Source organism: Phytophthora sojae (assembly GCF_000149755.1).
Source record: "Phytophthora sojae unplaced genomic scaffold PHYSOscaffold_2, whole genome shotgun sequence".
Taxonomy (NCBI): Eukaryota; Oomycota; class Peronosporomycetes; order Peronosporales; family Peronosporaceae; genus Phytophthora; species Phytophthora sojae.
Window position 1 is genome coordinate 9,934,401 of NW_009258116.1, and position 19,184 is coordinate 9,953,584.

The 19,184-nt window shown below is 56.7% G+C and overlaps 9 protein-coding genes across 9 annotated transcripts; 5 read left to right on the top strand and 4 right to left on the bottom strand.

The window, feature by feature from the left end:
* Nucleotides 1-504: 504 nt before the first annotated feature.
* PHYSODRAFT_326883 (hypothetical protein) lies at nucleotides 505-1,932 on the bottom strand (the record flags this gene model as incomplete). Its single annotated transcript, XM_009522923.1, has 1 exon — nucleotides 505-1,932. One exon carries the CDS (start codon nucleotides 1,930-1,932, stop codon nucleotides 505-507), a length of 1,428 nt encoding a protein of 475 aa, XP_009521218.1.
* A 203-nt stretch (nucleotides 1,933-2,135) lies between these two features.
* PHYSODRAFT_486768 (hypothetical protein) lies at nucleotides 2,136-3,605 on the bottom strand (the record flags this gene model as incomplete). The annotated part of the gene is made up of 1 exon (XM_009522924.1): nucleotides 2,136-3,605. One exon carries the CDS (start codon nucleotides 3,603-3,605, stop codon nucleotides 2,136-2,138), a length of 1,470 nt encoding a protein of 489 aa, XP_009521219.1.
* Nucleotides 3,606-4,936: 1,331 nt separating this feature from the next.
* On the top strand, nucleotides 4,937-7,220 carry PHYSODRAFT_540491 (hypothetical protein; the record flags this gene model as incomplete). The annotated part of the gene is made up of 6 exons (XM_009522925.1): nucleotides 4,937-4,966; nucleotides 5,034-5,408; nucleotides 5,509-5,685; nucleotides 5,864-5,992; nucleotides 6,069-6,690; nucleotides 6,775-7,220. The coding sequence occupies 6 exons, from the start codon at nucleotides 4,937-4,939 to the stop codon at nucleotides 7,149-7,151; spliced, it is 1,710 nt and encodes a 569-aa protein (XP_009521220.1). The 3' UTR covers nucleotides 7,152-7,220.
* A 164-nt stretch (nucleotides 7,221-7,384) lies between these two features.
* Nucleotides 7,385-8,811, top strand: PHYSODRAFT_326886 (hypothetical protein; the record flags this gene model as incomplete). Its single annotated transcript, XM_009522926.1, has 6 exons — nucleotides 7,385-7,497; nucleotides 7,564-7,642; nucleotides 7,884-7,956; nucleotides 8,011-8,072; nucleotides 8,129-8,222; nucleotides 8,294-8,811. The coding sequence occupies 6 exons, from the start codon at nucleotides 7,385-7,387 to the stop codon at nucleotides 8,809-8,811; spliced, it is 939 nt and encodes a 312-aa protein (XP_009521221.1).
* A 130-nt stretch (nucleotides 8,812-8,941) lies between these two features.
* On the top strand, nucleotides 8,942-11,584 carry PHYSODRAFT_486383 (hypothetical protein; the record flags this gene model as incomplete). The annotated part of the gene is made up of 3 exons (XM_009522927.1): nucleotides 8,942-9,970; nucleotides 10,040-11,230; nucleotides 11,300-11,584. The coding sequence occupies 3 exons, from the start codon at nucleotides 8,942-8,944 to the stop codon at nucleotides 11,582-11,584; spliced, it is 2,505 nt and encodes an 834-aa protein (XP_009521222.1).
* Nucleotides 11,585-12,668: 1,084 nt separating this feature from the next.
* On the top strand, nucleotides 12,669-15,750 carry PHYSODRAFT_555539 (hypothetical protein; the record flags this gene model as incomplete). Its single annotated transcript, XM_009522928.1, has 5 exons — nucleotides 12,669-13,147; nucleotides 13,239-13,468; nucleotides 13,585-13,845; nucleotides 13,939-14,937; nucleotides 15,016-15,750. Exons 1-5 carry the CDS (start codon nucleotides 12,820-12,822, stop codon nucleotides 15,748-15,750), a joined length of 2,553 nt encoding a protein of 850 aa, XP_009521223.1. The 5' UTR covers nucleotides 12,669-12,819.
* A 341-nt stretch (nucleotides 15,751-16,091) lies between these two features.
* Nucleotides 16,092-16,916, bottom strand: PHYSODRAFT_485173 (hypothetical protein; the record flags this gene model as incomplete). The annotated part of the gene is made up of 1 exon (XM_009522929.1): nucleotides 16,092-16,916. The coding sequence occupies one exon, from the start codon at nucleotides 16,914-16,916 to the stop codon at nucleotides 16,092-16,094; it is 825 nt and encodes a 274-aa protein (XP_009521224.1).
* Nucleotides 16,917-17,588: 672 nt separating this feature from the next.
* Nucleotides 17,589-18,047, bottom strand: PHYSODRAFT_354102 (hypothetical protein; the record flags this gene model as incomplete). The annotated part of the gene is made up of 1 exon (XM_009522930.1): nucleotides 17,589-18,047. A coding segment is annotated over one exon (347 nt), but the record flags the coding sequence as incomplete, so codon positions are not given.
* A 116-nt stretch (nucleotides 18,048-18,163) lies between these two features.
* Nucleotides 18,164-18,982, top strand: PHYSODRAFT_480666 (hypothetical protein; the record flags this gene model as incomplete). Its single annotated transcript, XM_009522931.1, has 2 exons — nucleotides 18,164-18,544; nucleotides 18,779-18,982. 2 exons carry the CDS (start codon nucleotides 18,164-18,166, stop codon nucleotides 18,980-18,982), a joined length of 585 nt encoding a protein of 194 aa, XP_009521226.1.
* Between the last annotated feature and the right edge of the window lie 202 nt (nucleotides 18,983-19,184).

Below are 19,184 nucleotides of genomic sequence, written 5' to 3' on the forward strand. Positions count from 1 at the left end.
GTCCGCCATGGCGGCACCTCCACCGAGCTCAGCCGGACGGAGGTCTCCTTCAACGGCCACGGGGCCCGCGCACGCTTCCGAGCTCTCGATGCAGGCGGTCATTGGCAGGTTGCCAACGACGTCCGGTGCACAGATGGTTGAGTGTGCGTTATAGGAATTTTGGCGCCGAAAAAGTATCTTGTCCTTGTTCCGGCCTTGCCATCCATCTCCATGTTCCGGCCTACGTCACTGATCTTGTTGATTTGGTCGAACTTGGGTGCCTCCGAGGCCTCCTCGAGTCTCTGCCAGGACGGCTGCGTTGGTCTCCGCGGCATCACCGCTGGCGCGACTGTAGTCCGCATGATAGCAATGCTCTCTCGTTTGATGGCCTGAGGTGAAGAGTTCAGTATTTTGCCAGCACGACGCCAGATTGCAAGCAGACTTAGCATGAAAGAAACGTGTATTTATCATGCAGTACTCCAGCTCATTGCTGCCAGCTAGCAAGGCTTGCCTTCAGCAGACCCCTCAGAGCCTGTCTTTCGCGACGACGACGCTGGGAGGGTAAACCTTTTCGGTGTCGGCCAGCAAGTCCATCCTCGTTTTGCGCTCGAGTCCATTGAACCACCACAGCATCAACAAGCTGAGTACGCTCAGCGAAACGTTGATCCAGAACACCGGCGCCAGCGTCGGGATGGCGGCGGGGATGAGAGGCAAGATGATGCGGGAGACCGAGGCGGCCGAGCCGAACAAACCCATCAGCGTGCCTTGCGGGCGCCCTCCGAGCAACTTCGAGAAGGCCGCCACGCCCACCGCAGTCGTAATCGGGCACCCCACGCTCCACACCAGCATCTCAGCTGTCGCGAGCAGCGCAACCGACAGGTCTGCGGAGGGCACCACCGCCAAGACTGCATTGCCAGCAAGTAGTGACAGGAATCCCAGCTGCACCCAGCTGACGTCCGACATGCGTTTGCTGAAGTACTCGATCGAGAAGTACGACACCAGACCGAGCAGGCCCAAGTAGAACTGAAAGTTCGAGGCCTCCACGACAGCACTCACCGTACTCGGATCTTTTCCTGTGGCCTCTAGGAAGAGCGGGATGTTCACCGTCTCGAAGACCGACAGCATTCCCCTCGCATTGAAGTTCAGGAAGATGTACACTGAAGCGCCGATTTTAACGATCCGATCCGGCAAGCTGATAGTGTTGGCCCGCGCGTTGCTTGCCTGGGTTGTCGGTGCAGACTCTTGAGGACCGTCGTGAACTTTCACTGAAACATCGTACGCAATGAGCATGCCCACAATGGACAAAACATTCAGGACGACCAAGATGACGCCTGGGGCTGTGAACTGATTCATGTGGATGCCAAGCACAAACTTGTCGCTGTTGGCTACGAGGCTGCCTAGTCCGGGTGTGAGCGCATACGCGAGAAACTCGACCGTTGATAGAATTGTCATGTACGGCAAACGCTGGCTAACCGTCGTCATCGCGGCGACATCCGCACGACAGACGCTGCGGTTGCCGGCTCCGAAGCCGACGATGAATCGACTCGCGGCCAGCACCGTCAAGCTGCCGGTCACGTGCTGGTCAGCAATGAGATAAATGACGTTGCCCAGCAGACAGATACCCGACGACCACAAGTAGACCGAGCGGAACGAGTAGTGGTCGCACATCCAGCCGAATAACATTGACGAAATGAGTCTCCCCACCGAGAAGAGCGACGTGAGCAGACCCATGAAGGCCAGGTCTCCGCCCAGAGACTTGTTGTAGAGGAAGAGCGTGGCCAGCACAACACCGCGTGACGCTTCAGCCGCGAACTCGACGAAGTTGATCATGGCCATCTTTGCATACCATCGAAAGACACGGGGATGCTTCTGCACGGGGTTGCTTTCGATTGAGCCATAGGACACGCTGGGGCCGCCGTCATCTTGCAGTGGCACCGTTGAGTAGTTGCTCATTCTGCTTGCCACTGGGCGGGCGAATTGTAGCGTGATAGCTCCGTAGAGCGCGCTAATGGCAACTGTAACCACTAAAAACGGAATCTGAATCTCGCACATGCGATGCAGCACTTTGGGCGACCCTCCACAGCATCAACAGCTCCAGCAACGATCTCAGGAAAGCTACTTTTCAATTACAATCGAGTTACTATATCGTGCAGGGCTTAGTTGTTTTCAAAATCCACCTTGTCTGATCCCAGCGGGGATCGCAGGTCGTTCGGCGGTGATACGATCCGGAACGCATTCTCGACGTCAGCCAGCAGCGCCAGCTTCGTCCTGTACACGACGCGACTGTACCAGAACAGCAGTCCGATGCTGAGCGCGCACAGCGCAATGTTGATCATGAACACCGGGGTCAGCGTCGGGATAGCCGCAGGCAACAGCGGCAGAATAATACGCGACACCGAGCCAGCCGAGCCAAGAAGGCCCATGAGAGTGCCCTGCGGTCGTCCACCAAGCAGCTTCGAGAAGGCAGCCACCACCACCGCAGTCGTGATCGGGCAGCCAATGCTCCACACCAGCAGCTCCGCAAACGCGAGACGACCAAACGTCAACGAAGCGGGCAGCACCGCCAGCAGGACATTGCCCGACAGCAGGAACATGAATCCGAGCTGCACCCAGTTGACATCCGTAATACTCTTGCGGAAGTACTCAATGGAGAAGTACGACACGAGGCCCAGCAGGCCGAGGTAAAACTGGAAGTTGGAGGCGTCCACAACCGCAACGACGCTGTCAGGGTCGCTGCCCGTCACCTGAAGGAACAACGGAATGTTCACCGTCTCGAACACGGACAGGATGCCACGCGCGGTGAAGTTCAGGAAGATAAACACCATAGCGCCAATGTTCACGATGCGCTCGGGCATGGAGGTCAGGTCCGACAGCGTGTTCTTCGTGGCCGCCGTGTTCGGGGACTCGAGCGGGCCGTCGTGGATGCCAATGGACTGATCATACGTAGTCAGCATGGCGAAGATCGTCAGTAGGTTGAAGATCACGAGGATCATGCCGGGCGACGTGAACTTGTTAAAGTGAACGCCGCAGAAGAACACGTCCACATCAGCCACGAGGCTACCGAGTCCCGGCGTCAGCGCGTAGCCGAGGAAGACAACCGTCGCCAGAATCGTGAGGTAGCGCAGGCGCTGGTTGATGGTGGTCATGGCCGCAACATTTGCACGACAGACGCTGCGGTTGCCAGCTCCGAAGCCGACAATGAACCGACTTGCAGCCAGCACTGTCAGGCTGTCCGCAACGTGGATGTCCGCCATGAGGTAGATGAGGTTGCCCAGCAGACAGATACCCGACGACACGAGATACACCGAGCGGAACGAGTAGTGGTCGCACATCCAGCCGAAAACCGTGGACGAGATGAGTCTCCCCACCGAGAAGAGCGACGTGAGCAGGCCCATGAAGGCCAGGTCTCCGCCTAGCGACTTGTTGTAGAGGAAGAGCGTGGCCAGCACGACGCCGCGCGAGGACTCGGCCGAGAACTCGACGAAGTTGATGAGCGCCATGTTGATGTACCATTGCGTGAGGCGCCGGCGAGGGCTCGGCGTGAAGTCCTTGGGCGGCGCGTCGGTGGCCACGGCGCCGTAGGACGACGCACTGGTGCCGGAGTTGAGTCTGGGATGCTGAACCATCGCGGGCACGGGGGCAAGAGTGACTTGTGCGCTGCGCGGAGGATGCTGGAGTGATGAAAAACTGAGCTGTGGTGCCAGCAGCGAGCTTTGGGTGGCGCTGACGTCGGCTCCGTGTGCACTCGACAAGCATTCTGGGCGCGCGTGTCTATTGCGAATCTTGCTGGAGTGTTCTGGACCATACATGCAGAGCCGGGCGCGGAAAGTGGCTTGGTTTCAGTATGGGGCGAGATCCCGGAGATTCAGGATTTTCGTCAGCGCCGCCAGCAGATGTGAACCAAGCGGCAAAACATCCAAAGGCTTGGGCTTTGAGTTTCCGCTCGGCGTGGCTTGGGCGGTGGATTCTGACGCAGACAACACAGGAGAGCTCGAAAGCTCGGCACTTTCTGCTATCATTTGGGCATGCGTGCGGGCTCCACCATCATGGGACATGGCAATGCTCGGCGCGTGCAGAGGCCGAGCAGCAACCTTGCTGCTCAGGTTGCAGTGCTACTACTCTGCAGCTTGCACTGCAGGTTGCAGGGCTTGTGGCAAGTTGCTTTGCTGCCAGCAACTTCGAGTAAACTCGATGGCAGGAATGGATACTGTGTTGATTGGTCCAGACAGATACTAAACGCTGGAGTCAAGCATGACACTGCGCATACGCCAGCCCGATCCTGGTTGCCCCGATGGGTGGGATTCCCACTGGGAAGTCAACGGCAGCCTACAGCTTCGCCCAAAGGTGCAGCTTGAGCCCATTGTTGCAGTCTTACACCCTGCCAGGGTCCCTGGGGCCCAAGGAAACAGAGAGAAATCGATGGAAAGTGTCGCCTGTCCACCATCCGGAGCTAATGCGGTGCTCGCATCCTGCGCCATGCATGTGAGAACGCAGTGCAGGAGCCATGCTTGCACGTTACAGTACGGCTCGTCCTACACGTACCCTACGGAGCTACAGTCTTGCAATGTGAGCCCCCTCTTACACAAGGTTGCTGCGGTTTGCCTGGAGGTACCATTTCCTCTGGGTAATTGCTGCGTGGACAACTTCACATGGATACCACGGGTGCTGCGGCTGCGAAGCACACGGAGCTTTTTGTCGCCGTCGTGTCACCTTCGGTGTTGGTCTTTATCTAAGTACCTTTATTGCCTTCGCTGCAGATAAGCTTCTCAATCGCGATTCGATGTGGGCCGAACGACTGGGACTGCATTTCGTGACGACTGAAAGTTTGTACCAGTACGATTCATCGGCGAAAGGTCATTTTCCATGTACAACACACAAATCTACGTAGAAAATGGTGTACCATAATCCCTCTTCAAAGTTCGATCGACTGAGCATCCGCACAGTGTCCCCGAGCACCATGGCGCTGGAGCTGGCCAAGACCGCGGAGGTGCGTCGCTCTGCCTACGCAGCCACCCGTCTGCATCCCTCTCTAACGACACCTCTACTCTCTCCAGAACAAGATCTTCGACTTTTTCGAGCGCGAGGACGCGCTCGCGCGCCTCGGCCGGCTGCACAGCCACACGCTGGGCGTCGCGGGGGACGTGCTCAAGGCCCCGAAACCGCAGGAGGTCACGCACAATGTGCTGGATCTGGCGGTGCAGAAGGTGGTGGAGAAGCTCTCCTGGAAACTCATGACCGAGGCCCACGCCACCCCCACCAGCGTGGGAGTCCCGGCGCTGCTGGACCTGTGCATCGCCGGCGTGACCAGCAACTTCCTGATCAACAGCACGCCCTACAAGGTGCTGGAGGACCTGATGGAGGGCCAGACCATCAGCACCTGCGAGATGGTGTGGGAGCTGCTGGAGTCCCGCAAGGACAAGCTCACGACGGTGGGTAATCTAGTTGATCTTCTTCTTCTTCCTCGTCTTCGTGGCTGACTGGTGAGTGGCTGTATCTTGATCGCTGTAGCCGGATTTCATTGCGGAGAAGGGCCGCACGACCAAGGCGTCGCTGTGTTTACTGAGGATGTGCAACGCCCTGCTGCGTCGCTTGTCCAAGACGCACAACAGCGTCTTCTGCGGCAAGATCCTGGTCTTCTTATCGTTCACGTTTGCCCTGTCCGAGCGCTCTGCGGTCAATCTGACGGGCAAGGCGAACGTGACTAATGTGACTGTGTTCGAGGATCAAGACGCGTTCGACTTGGCTGAAGCCACCGATGCCGCGAAGGCTTCAGAGATTGTGCCTGGCCTCGAGGTGGGTACAGCGGTGCCTATGTGAGTTGTATGGTTCAGAGTAACCTGTGCTCACGTTGAGACTCGTTATCTTTTTTTTATTTAACGTGCAGATTGACAATGACCCGAGTGCGGATGTTGGGCCGATCGACTACAACCTCTATCGCACATTTTGGGACCTGCAAAGCTTCTTCCGTGAGCATCAAATGGCCACGCACTCGGCGGAAAACTGGGAAAAGTTTGTATGTTTTGGTCGTTGACGCGTTTGTATTTATCGATGTGAGCCCTTCAACTAATACTGTGGTCTGTTGAACGCAGTTCACCGAGCTGAATGTGGTACTCGCCGCTTTTGAGGGCAATGCATTCTCCCCGGATGACCTTGAGCGCTCGCGAGACTTGAGTGGTGGTGGCCCCATCCACTCGGCAGATGTGATCATGCACGAGGATTCTAGCACGAACCCTGCAGAGCAGGGCTCCCAGGAACACTTTTTCCAGCCGAAGTACCTGACCAACAGCCGCCTCTTCCGACTGCAGCTTCGCGACCCGATTCTGCGAGAATGCATGCTGACTCAATTCCTCATCCTTTTCAACGACCTGGCGAGGGCCAAGCCTCCAGCAGGAAGCACGACTCCGAAAGCCAAGTTTGCAGACCTGACCGAGCGTGTTGTTGCACTGCTCAAGCAAACGCCGTCTGACGGCGAAGGATTCAGCGAGATGGTCTCGTACGTTCTCGAACGCGAGCGCAATTGGGTCAAGTGGAAGCAGGAAAAGTGCCGGGAATATGAGAAATATCCGTCTGCGGCGGACAAGGAGGGATCTGCTCCTAAACCCGTGGTGAAGCGAGCTCGTCGGCAGCTCACGTCCCCTCTGCTGGAGCAGATTCTATCAGAAAGCTCAAAGCCGTCACAGATTCTGGAGAAGATCAAGGGCAAAGAACGAGGTAATCCTGGATCACTGCACTGCTTGAACGTGTCATTCAACTACATAACTAACATGTCGTGTTTGGCTCGTGATGCTTCAATAGCCTCAGAGGTCCCTTTGTCAGCGTACACGGAGCGCTTCAAGGAAGCTTGGGACCCCGAAAACGGAATCGAAGAGGAGTACTGGCCGGACAAGGATGAGATGGTTTGCTGGCGAACTATGCGCGCGGCAATGAAAGGTAGTGTGGATCATCTCGACTGGGCGGTCAAAGGTACTGGGGCCCTAGTTAAGGCTGTCCTTGGCATGGAAACCACCGATGCAAATAAGGACACGACGGACGCTGCAGCCTCAACACCCCGGCAATCCTCGTCTAGTGGAGATGCTGAAGTTGTCAAGAAAGAGCAGGAGTCTGGTAGGGAGGCGACCAAGGACTCGTCTGGTATCAAGCGGAAGCGCAGCGACTCACGTGGTGAAGCATAAGTGCATTGTTAGGCTCGGAGCTGCAGATTTCTTGAAATGATGAATGTACTTTCATTTTCATGACGCAACATACATCAGGAGATCTCGTATACAGACAGTTTTAAGCTGCTCTTATCACAAACAAGTACAGGGAAACCCTACGATATGCAGTACAGATATGTACTAAGCACCAGATATTCCAATAGTTGGAGCTGGTCGCTATAAATGGTGTTCGAGCTGGTCCATGAAGAAGCATGGACGAAGAAGACAGCGACAACGACTTCGATTTTGAGCAGTTCCTGTTGGCGGAGCAAGTGCGCAAGTATTACTATCGGGGCTTCTATCCTGTTGGGATCTTTGTGATTTGGTGAGAGAGGACTTTCAAATTGGGGTGGCGAATTTGGCGAGCTGACATCGTACATGTTGTGCGCAGGACCCTCCTACGCGCGAATTGCTATGATTTGAGCGGATGTGATCGTCTGGGCAACCCGCCCATTGTGTACGCTAGTAAAGTGCGATCACGTGGTTGCTAACACGCTCTGTGTTTTCATGCAAGTCGCGTTAACACACTATGCGAACGCTTTTCCCCAGTGTGGCAATATTGTTTTGTTAAGAATGCTGCTGCACTGCAAGGCTGATATCAACGCAGTTTCAAAGGTGAGTACTACATATCTCGCTCTGTGTAGCTGATACTTCGAAGTACTTCAATCAACACAGCAGTTTGTATTTGTGCTTTCGCCGCTTTTGTGCTAGCTACGTGAAACTGCACTCATCGTGGGGTGCCGCAACAAGCGGATGCGGGCGATCAAACTACTCCTTAAACGAGGTGCGCAGACAGATCTTGTAGATCGAACAGGGTATTCAGCACTACGGTGGGCAGTGATTCATGAACGCATCGATATGGTGAAGCTTTTGTTGCGCTACAACGCTTCCGTCACCACGGTACGTCGGGCAACTCCTTGCAGTCGCACACGTATTCAACTAACCGACTGAGCTAGGATTGCTACACCGCTGGCTCCGCGTTGGATATTGCGAAACGAGGCACATCTGAGCGCCATGCGATCATTCTAGAAGAACTCGAGAAAAAACTAGGTCGTGCATGTCTGCCTCGAACACGGTTCTTACAGCGGATGCGCTAACAATTGTACATGATGTAAATGCAGTCACTGAGCGTGAGGCTCTGGAGATTGAAATCGCCAAGGAAAAGGGTGAAGACGCAATTGCAGAGATTGAGGAATACCGGAGAACTCGCCAAGCCAAGGAAGAAGCCAAAGCAGAGGCCAAAACATCCAATCCAATAGAGCAAACCACACCAAAGGCGTCGAAAAGATCCCAGCAGTCTCGACGGCGAATCCTCGCGGGCGAATCGGTTGGCACTCGGTTGCCCACCCTTCCTGTAGAGCAGGTCGCGTGGAAATCCCTGGAAAGCAGCAGCGACAGCAGCAGCGACTGGATAAAATCCGCGACGGGCAAGTGGCAGACTCGCCAGCATCTGCTGGAGTCGGGGGCCTCCGTCGTCTCCACCACTGCGACAACCATGGTTGAGGCATTCGCACCTGACCAAGTAACAGTCCGCAAACTTCTCACGAGCGAGGGCAAGTGGCAAGCCTTCATGCGCCAGCATATGCCACATGCTGGAGCCCAAGCGCCAGCCCAGCTGACCGTCGAGGATCTGGACTGAGAAAAGCTTCAACCTGGGTTGAAAGGCCTGCGGTGGTCAAATTGGGAAGCTCATTCCCACTTCCGCCTCTTCAAGCTCACCAGCTCCAGCTCCACGACACCCTACCTACCGCCTCAAACTGATGCTCAGCATGGACTACAACACTAAAGACGGTGGCCCTCGCGTGATTCGCCTCCCGCCGTACAAGTATGTTCATGTCCTGGACACGAACTCGAACGTGTCGCGCGTGCTGGCGGGCCCGCTCACCTACACGCGGCAGGAGCACGAGCACGTGATGACGCCGCCTCAGAACATGATTGTGTTGCCGGCGCAGCACTACGTCGAGGTGCGCAACCCGGTGGTTTGCTCCGAAGACGGCAAGATCGTGCGCGACGCCTTCGACCAGGCCAAGCTCAAGCACGGCGAGATCGAGTTCCGCATCTTCGACAAGTACCCGGAGCCGTTCCCGTTGTATCCAGGCGAAGAGCAGGTTGGCGAGATTCGACAGCTTCGAGTGGTGGCCGTGGATACTGCGCTTCGCATCCGCGCGACGCGCAAGATTGGCAAGTACGTGGCCGGCGACGAGTGGCTCTTTGTAGGTCCTGCAACGTACTACCCACGCGTGGAGGAGGAAATCTTCGATGTCGTACACGCCATTGTCGTGAAGAAGAACCAGGCCATCAAGTTTCGAGCTGAGAAGAAGTGCACGGACTCGCAGGGAATCGAGCGCGACGCTGGAGAAGAGTGGCTTGTCCGCACGCCGGGCGCGTACCTCCCGCAGATCGACGAGGTGCATGTCGAGACGCTCCAAGCACACATCTTGACTCTGGATACTGCGCTGCATTTGCGGGCGCTGCGCACCTTCAAGGATGTATATGGCATCTCGCGCCGCGCCGGTGAAGAATGGCTGATCACGACGGAGACGACGGAGACGCATGTGCAGGACGTGCACGAAGAAATACTCGGGTACGTTCAAGTCACAATTCTCACCAACCGCCAGTACTGCATTGTGGTGGACCCCGTGGTGAACGGAGTGCAGCGTCGTGGCACTCGTGAGCTGCGCAAGGGTGAAGCTAGCTTTTTCTTGCAGCCTGGAGAGCAGCTAGAGAATGGCCGCGTGGAGGACATTTGTGTCCTGGCGGACGACGAAGCTGTTTTGCTCCAGGCAGTCGAGTCGTTCGTCGAGTTACCCGAGCAAGACGGTGGTGAGCCGGAGGGTGAGGATGGCGGCAACGCTCTTGCTAAGAAGACACCCAGTGGCGTTCGGCGTGAAGCTGGCGAGCGATGGATGGTGCACGGCCCACGCGAGTACATCCCACCCATCGAGGTGAAAGTACTCGAGACCCGTAGGGCTATCCCACTCGACGTGAACGAAGGCGTGTATGTGCGCGAACGCAAAACAGGCCACGTTCGTGCCGTCAAGGGCGAGACGTACATGCTACAGCCAACCGAGGAACTCTGGGCGAAGCAGTTGCCGCCGGCAGTGGAGGAACTATTGTCTTCCCAGGCATGCGGATCAGCCTACGTGACAGATCCTACACAGTCGAACAAGGTGGCGGCGAGCCTTGGCCGCACCTGGCACCCCACGAAGAGCGCAGCACAACAACGTGACCCCACGCGCGTAGTGACTTTCGAGGTACCGCACAATGCAGGCATCCAAGTGTACGACTACAAGACCACATCGTCGCGTATTTTGTTCGGCCCGACGCTTGTGATGCTTGAACCGGACGAACAGTTCACCGTCTTGCGTCTTTCTGGCGGCGTGCCGAAAGAGCCCAACGTGATCCGCACACTGTGTCTTCAGCTCGGCCCGGACTTTATGCGCGACCAGATCATCGTCGAGACATCGGACCATGCGCGGCTGTCACTCACCATTGCGTACAATTGGCGCTTCCGCGTCGACTCGACCAAGCCTACGGATGCTGCCAAGATCTTCAATGTCAAGGACTTCACTGGTGATGCGTGCAAAACGCTGGCGTCGCGCATCCGCGGAGCTGTCGCCGTGCAAGACTTCGACTACTTCCACAAACACAGCGCGCAGATCATCCGGACATCCATCTTTGGGCTGGACGAGAACAAGAAGCTGCGCGACGAGCTGGTATTCCCTGCTAACAACCTCTGCATCACAAATGTGGACATCCAGTCGGCCGAGCCCGTGGATCAGCTCACGCGCGAAAGCCTGCAGAAGTCTGTGCAACTGGCGATTGAGATCACGACCAAATCGCAGGAGGCGCGCGCTAAGGCCATCGCAATGAAAGAGGAGGAGGCGGCCAAGGGAGAGCTGCTAACGCAGCAGCTCGAGAACCAGTCGAGCGCAGAGCAAGCGCGTAAGAACTTGGTGCAGCTGACGGCCGAGTGCAAGGCCGTTGAGGAAGAGGCTACCGCCGTGAGTCGAGCACGCGCCCAAGCCCAGGCCGCGGAGATTGAGGGCCAGGCAGCCGTGCGGCAGGCGGAGCTGCGGGCCAAGGCCGAGCGCATCGAGCACGAGGCGCACGTGGCGCGCATCAAGGAGGATCAGATGCTGAGCGTGGCCCACGCCGAGCGCCTGGCCGAGGTGGAGGTGCACAAGAAGCGCGAGCTGATGTCCATCGAGGCCGAGAAGTTCCAGCAAATGGTGAGCAGCGTGGGGCAGGAGACGCTGGTGGCGCTCGCGCGCGCGGGCCCTGACGGCCAGGTGAAGATGCTCGAGGCGCTGGGGCTCAGCGGCTACCTCATCACCGACGGCAAGAGCCCCGTGAACCTGCTGGGCACGGCCGAGGGCATCATCCGCGGCATCTCCAACGCGGAGCAGTGACCGCCACTCGATTCGAAATGGCTGCAAAGCGCGCCACGTACTTGAGGTGATGGGCCGTGAGCCAGTTCGTGCCCGATCTTATGCGACATGTCAATCTGAAAAGGTTTCAAATTGAAACTCTCAGTTTTGCGCGCCAAATTCGACGGGCCTTCGCTTCGCGAGGGTGAAGCTGTTGCTCTGCTGGCGCAGCTCCGTTCGCTTCACCGGCAATAGCTTCACATAATTTACACTTGTATATGTTGCACTCTTCTATAAGAGAGATTTGCCCGTTTTTCAATAAGCTTTGAGCGTTATTTTATACTATAAAATTTATAGTGTACTGGAGTATCTCGTTCGCGCCGCGCGTGGCGCCGCCACTCCAAGTTGCAGGGCAACCGCTGGTGTGCACCTAAGCCAATCTTGGCAGCTGTTGTTGGGATAGCGCCTTCGAGCCCTATCGAAGCACCACAGAGTGGAGACGCATTGCAGCATGCTGTTGCAGGCAGCACGTTACTGAGTCAACCTCGCGCACAAGCCAGCGAAACGCCCGATACTAACAAAACAAAATCTTGAGTAGGGTCAAGGCATGGTTTGCAGGTAACGTTAGGCAGCAATAGGGCTGCTTCCTTCCTGGTTGAGAGCTGAGCGCTCGTCGTGAATGGCACTGTTGCAGCAAGTGCGCCACGAGTCTGGCGTTGCGAACGAAAATCGTCAAATTTTCCTCCGCATATTCTTTCTGAGTATGTTAAACGGCGCGTGGCTCGCGGGGAAGCTGCGCCCGCATTTGCCTGGCGTATCTAGCGGTCACTATGCGCCTCCAGCACATCCGCTGATCACCAGATGGGCGTTCTCTTTGTGTAAGCATTGTGTACAGTGCCCCTCTCCCCAGTTAGCCAATCGGCGTGCGCCATTTTATAGGCGGCCAGGCAGTCGCGCCATTTATTGGCATCTCACGTCGATCGAGTCGGCAGCGAGGGAAGCGCTTCGCGTCGGCCTCCTCCGCTGTGTCTGCGCGCCCCCGATCTCGCCGTCGGGCGGCTGGTAATCAAGAGTTTGCGTCCGTGCACCCTCCGCTGCAAGTGCGGCGCTCGGACTCGGCGTAGAGCCTTCGTTAGCGTCCCAGCAAGAGGCCGCACGTGCTCGTCCCAGCGTCTCGCGTTCTCCAGCGCGTTCCTGGCGCTGCAGCGCGTCAGTCTCAAGCCACACAAGGGTCTGAGTGTATTGCCCGCGTATCGTCTCCCCGCATTCCTGCTAGAATGAGCGACAACTGGCGGCTGGACGTCAAGTTCCAAGGCCACTCCATTGACCTGGTGGGGCGCTTGCCGGCCGAGAAGCGCTCGCTGCTGCGGGACTTCCCGCGTCGCCTGGCAGTGAGCACCAAGGCCAAGCTGTCCGCCATCCCGCAGAAGGGCTTCTTCTGCAAGTTCTTCGCCAAGAACTGCGAGGAGATGAAGGTGTACATGAAGAAGCACGAGTGCGCGCTGTGTGTGCAGTTTGTGGCTTCCACGTACACTTTCACGCTCTATCTGCTGGTGCCGGTGGTGCTGAAAGGACTCAAGTGTTTGCACCGACTACGGAAGAGCGGTAAGTGCTGTGCTAGAAGTGCAATGTTCTGGATTGCCGGTGGTGGATCGTGTTGCTGATATTTTTTTTATCTTTGTGGCGTGGGATGCAGGGGCGAGTCCGGATTCTATCAAGTCGCTGTGCACGGATCGAGATGGCGTGGTGATTGGGTTTATTGTGTCGGAGGTGAATGTAGAGATGGAGGAGAAGATGCACGAGCGGATGAAAGTGATGGAGGAGCTGGAAACGACTGCGAAGGCCATTTCGCACACGTTCGGCGACCCGATGCTCGAGTTTGACCTGCTGATTGATCAGTTGGATACGAAGCCGTCAGCGATTCAGGTGCGTTGAGTTTGTGTGATGAGTTGCGTGTTGAATGCAAGATGATTGCAATGCAAACGAGTTAGTGTGAGTGATCAATGCGTCTGACCGCATGTCCGTTTTATTTACATGAACAGGTCTGCTCGAAGTTCATTGTTCGTCATCAGCACTTGCACAATGCGATCTGCCAGAAACTGGCCCAGGCGATGGAGACGATGCAGTCTTCGAAGGCAAAAGCGAGCATTGTGTACGTTGTACACGATGTTGTCAAGTCGGTGAGAGCGAATTATCCTCAGAAGGAGCGAAATGCGAAGATGCGCGAGTCGGGATTGGTGCTCTCACTGGAAAAGATTCTGTATCAGCTTGTGCAGAAGCTGGATGGCGATGCGAAGCACAACGTACGTGTTATTTCTCTCTTTTTGCATCTTTGGCTGTTGGTATGTGTGATAGCAAGATTGCCGTGTTGACAAGCTTGATTTCTTTGTTTGTAGCCGAATGTTCGGGCAGTGTTTGAATTCTGGACGAAGTGGGGATTGCAGTTTTCAGCGCCGTTGGAAAATGAGTCAAGCTCGCGTCATGACCCTATGCTGAAGATTGATGAGACTTTCGAGATCTTGGAACGTGAGGTCTCCTTGGTATCGGACGCTTCTTCGTCGCCAATTAAGCCCACTGCTCCACCTGAGGTGGTGGCATTTATGAAGAAGCACAGCATTCAGCCGGGACCATGGGAGGTTTATCTCGGACGTGCCTTACCCCAAGAAATTGAGGAGCTTGACGCCGCGCTTGACCTGAACACGAAGTATTTTGGTTTCAACAACTGGCATCCGTCCGAGAAAGGAGGCAGGAGGGGTGGCGAGCTGTTCTTGCACCAGTATACCAAGGCAATGATGCCGTGGCTGCTGCATGCATCAACGTCGTCACCGAGCAAGAGCTCCGGAAAGCGCAAGCGCGTGAAGGACTCGCTGACCCTGCTGCGAGATGCGTTCCTATGCACGTGGGACCTCGATCCCACAGCAGCGCGAGCGGTATCTGACGTCGATCGCTCATTATTAGACGACATGTGGAAGAAAATGGAATACGTCAAGTGCCAGAATCCCTCAGCATTTGTCTTCGGCAAGGTTAGGCGGGTGAAAACTATTCAGTTTGCCAATAGTCCTGCGACCGACGCATTGCTGAAGACAATTGAAGACGAATCCAAGGTAAAATCGAGTGAGCTGGTCGCAGAGCTGACCAAGGTATTCAAGCTCGATACAATGGCTCGCGAATCCGTCGCGAAAGTGAAGTCGAAATCCGATCTGTGCTACATTGCGAAAGAGCTCTGCAACCGATGTCGGCATCACATGGTGGCAAACCCGTCAGTGCACATGGTCAAGCTCTGCCAAAAGGTTCTTGCAACTAAAAACCCGATGAAGGCGTACTCGTCCGCAATGAAAAGCATGATCTCTCGGCAGATGAAGATGTCCGCGGTGTTCGACAAGGAAGCAAAGTACGTTCTCAAATCAATTTGCTATCAAACGACTGATGACATGACGGCTAACCTGTGTGCGCCTTGTTGTGTTAGGAAAAAGCGGAAGCTGGAGAGTGTCAGCGCTTCTTCTTCTCCAGTCACTGAAAGCGAAGCCTCTAGCTCTCCTCACTCCGAGCTTACAGATGCCGAGCTGGCCGCAGTGAAGAGACGTATTCCGAAGCCCCCGAAGCTGCTGTTCAAAAAGGTTGACCTGAAAACGATCACATACCAGGAGACGAATGATAATGGTACAGTGGGTGTCGCGGTTTCCGGCATCCCCAACGCGGGGAGAGGACTCTTTAACCTCTCGGCACATCCGTGGCCAGCATTTTCAGTTGTCTGCATCTTCGGCGTTCGCCGGATTACGAAGGAAATGCATCATGACGGACTCAACAAGGTAGCCCGGTGCGGTGAGCTGGGCGAGACCTTCGTTGTAGTCAATGGCACTGTGCGCGACGTAGACAAGTTCCAGACTCAGTACGGCCACCGCTTGATGCCTTTCGACGGCTTGGTTGATGCAGATGGCTCCGTCGGTGGATTCCCGAACGACCGTGTGTACGAATACCCAGCGGACGTCTACTGGGATGCCTCGGGATTCTACAACAACTGCATCCTCGTGCCCGGCTGCGTGATTGAGAACCCTCAAGACACAACAAGCCCCATCGTCCTGAATCAGCTGTACATCGTGACGTGGAAGGAAGTAGCAGTACACGAAGAGTTCTTCCTGGCGTACGGAACGTCGTACTACGAGGACGACGAGAAGACCAGCACCACAAGCGAGGGGAGCAGCACCTAGTTAGCGAAATAGAAGCAGCGAGACCAAGCAGTTAGTCTTGCTACACCGTAACCTAAGAAGAACGACCCTATAGAAATCATCGACCAAGCAACTCAAGGCATCAGCTACCTGCTTCAGTATCGTCGGCCAGATATGATCCGACTGCACTCTCGGCCACTTACCCTGTCGGTCTCACCTTATCCTCACCCCCACCGACACGCTAGTGAAGTGAATGAACCTCGTACTGAACGGTTGATTGATTCATTGTTGTCTTTACTGGATCGGCCGAATTGGCCACTTCAGATACACTGCGTAGTTCTGATTCATATATACTCAAATACATTGCGAGTCGACGTGCGCCACTAGCACGAGATGGCGCTCATGTCAAGACGACACACTGGGCACGTGTGCTGAAGGTTCAACCACACGCGCACGCACCCAGCGTGGTAGTTGTGACCGCACGGAAGTCGCAGCGTTTGGTCGTCGGCCAGATCTCCGCAGCAGATCGGGCACTCCGAACTGTCGTCGCTCGCACCCCCGCAGTCTTGTCCAGCTTGGCAGGACTCCAGGGCCACTGGCGTCGGTGGCGAGGCTGGATTCTCATGGTATAGCACTCGGTCCACCGCGATCGCGCGGTGGTGAGCGATCTCCAGGAAGTCCTCCAGAAGGTGGCGCGTCCGCTGCATGTTCTCGCAAGAGGTGTCGCGCGTGAGGACAGCGTGCACCAAATCGTTCACGAACGCCTGGAAGGCGCTGCACTGGTCGTACTGAGTGCCGGTGCTGCTCGAGCTCCATACCCGGCGTGTGCTGAGGTTTGGAGTGCCCTTGATGAGTCGCCGCAATGCGCCGCAGCACTCCGAGTCCTTGCATCCGCTGCTCCCGATGCGACGGATGCCTTTGCGGAGTTGCGCGTGGTCGGCTGAGGTTTTGCTGAGCACCCACTTCTGGCGCATGACGCTGTCCGAGACGTAGAGAACGAAGAATAGCTGCGACGAAGACGCCCGCTGCGTCGAGGCCAAGTGGAAGAATCCTGCGCGGGCGAGGGGCGTGTTCTGCTGCTTCGCCGGAGAGCCCGGGGTCACCACGACGCTGGTGGTCGGCTTGGGCAGTTCGAACTGGGCCGACTGCTTCGCTGCAGCGGCGAAATCGCTCGCACCGACGACGTCTTCCAGCGAGATGAACACCATGAAGACGTTGCACTCGAGTTAAAATCAATCACAAAAGACAAAGTGAGGGAGGGTGGACTCGGCGAGCGCGAGATCCGACCGCCCGAACGCAAGGAACGGGAGGGTGGAACCTTCCGCCTGTCGGCGCGCCAACCGAGCCAACGGATCCACTGCTGCGGTCCCAGCCGGAGCCATCGCAATGCAACGACAACATCGAGGAGCTGCTGAGACAAAGCGATGTTGAATATAGAGCCGTTTCGCGCGCAGCCAATCCGAGGCGCCGACGCCCGACTTGCTCCATTCGCGGCTCGACTTTGCGGTGATATGAGCACTTGCACGAGAAGCGTGGAGAAGCTTTATTGCACGCGCGTCGCGGCTCAAGAAGAAGCTGCAGCGGAGATTTTCTCCCCGAAAGCTGTCGCGCGCCGCAACCGCGCTTCGAGACCTGCGACCACACGCGAGCTCATTTGTCGCGCTGCACCGACTGCCAAGAGCACATCTTGGGCTGCAGTCGTCGCGTCAGCCTCGCCTCAACGCACCCCAGAGAGCTTCGGCCACCCGGAAAGCGACAGAAGCCCTTGTCCACCATGGTCGTGGGCGATGTACTGGTACTGTTGGGTCGTCGTCCTCAATGCAACATACGAACGATCAAAAGCGAGAAAATTATTGGATACGTGCCGCGCTCAGCATTTTACTTTACGCAATAGAACCTCAGTCGTCATTGTCATTGTTCAACCCACGGTGGTTGCCTGTCCCCCGGCCATCAACGGCTGCATGGACGTCACTTCAAGCGTCTGATAATGGTTCATGGCTGTTGTGAGCCGCCCCCGTCCTGCTGCCGCTGCTGCTCCTGCTCGATCTCGTCTAGAACCCGGCGGTTCTCGATGTCGCGCAGCTTCTCGCGCAGGTCCTCGGGCGTGTAGCGGCTGTTGAGCGTCCGGTACTTCTTGAGCTGGATGACGCCCACCATCTCGCGCACCATCCAGCGGCCGCGCTTGATGGCCTTCTTGATGGCCACGGGGTCCGTGAGGTCGCGGTTCTGGAAGAAGGCGGCCTTGGCCTTCTCGCGCACGTGGCTCAGCCCCAGCGGGTAGTCGCGCCCCACGAGCAGGAAGCGCTTGTACAGGTCGCGCACCTTGGGATCCATCATCTCCGCTGATAAATAAAATGTGGAATAATCGACCAATCACAAGCCAAAGAACTGCCATTTATTTCTTGTTGTTGTTTATCAGACGGGAGCCACTCGTTAATAAGAGTTGTCATCGATCATGAGCGCCGTTAGCTCCGAGGTGGCACCGGACCGCCGCGCCGTGCCCGACGACTGCACGGCGCTGCTGACCGTCAAGATCGGCGACGTGTCCCGCACGTCTCGCAAGCACCTGACGCTCGTCACGTTCCCGTTCCTGCTGTCCGAGGGGCTGGACGTCTTCCGCGCCAAGGTGGACTCGTGTACGGACAAGGCGCTCGACAACTTCCGCGGCGAGAAGCATGTGCGCGAGGACACGGCGCTCTACATGCGCCCCGGGGCCCACTCCAAGCAGGCGGAGCTGGTGGAGATCACGCACAGCAACTTCGAGAGCCGCGTGGCCAGGAGCTACAAGAACTACCTCAAGCGCAAGACGGACGAGCCGTTCCAGTGCGAGGTCTACGTGTACGTCAAGAAGGTGGCGCCCCCGCGGCGTCGACGGCTGAAGGACGCGGACATTGGCGCCGCAACGGCGGGGCAAGTGGCTCTGCATGGGGATTTCACGCAGAACCAAGCGGGGGAACTGGCGGGGAGTGCCGTCCCCGACTCGAGGGACCTGCCGGTGGGGGTGAAGAGGAAGCGGTCGCTGGGCTCTGACGAAGGGGAAGAGCAGCACCATGTGCAACGGACTGTCCAGGTGCCGCACGCCGATGACGGATACTACCGCACGGTGCGGATGGTTGTGAACGGAGCCATTGTGCCTGTGCAGGTTAATGTGGCGGACATACTCGCGTGCTTCGCGGTGTTCCAGCAGCAACCGACGAGTGACGAGGTTCTGCGCAGCCACGAGGGTAGCGTCAATGGAGCTGCAGGTGCGGGGGCGGATGGCCTGCACGGCTGAAGTGACCACCGTAAGATGCGTTGTGGTCGACTTGGTAGTGCTGCGAGCTTTGTGCGTCGAGGAGTTAGTGGTTTGCACTTTACGTAAGAGAGAATCGAACAGATAATGCAGCGTGCATCACTCTATCGTATATATTGGGCGGATCACCCTGGCGCTTGCTTTTCTACAAATGTACTTACTACTGCTACTACTTCTCGCGTGT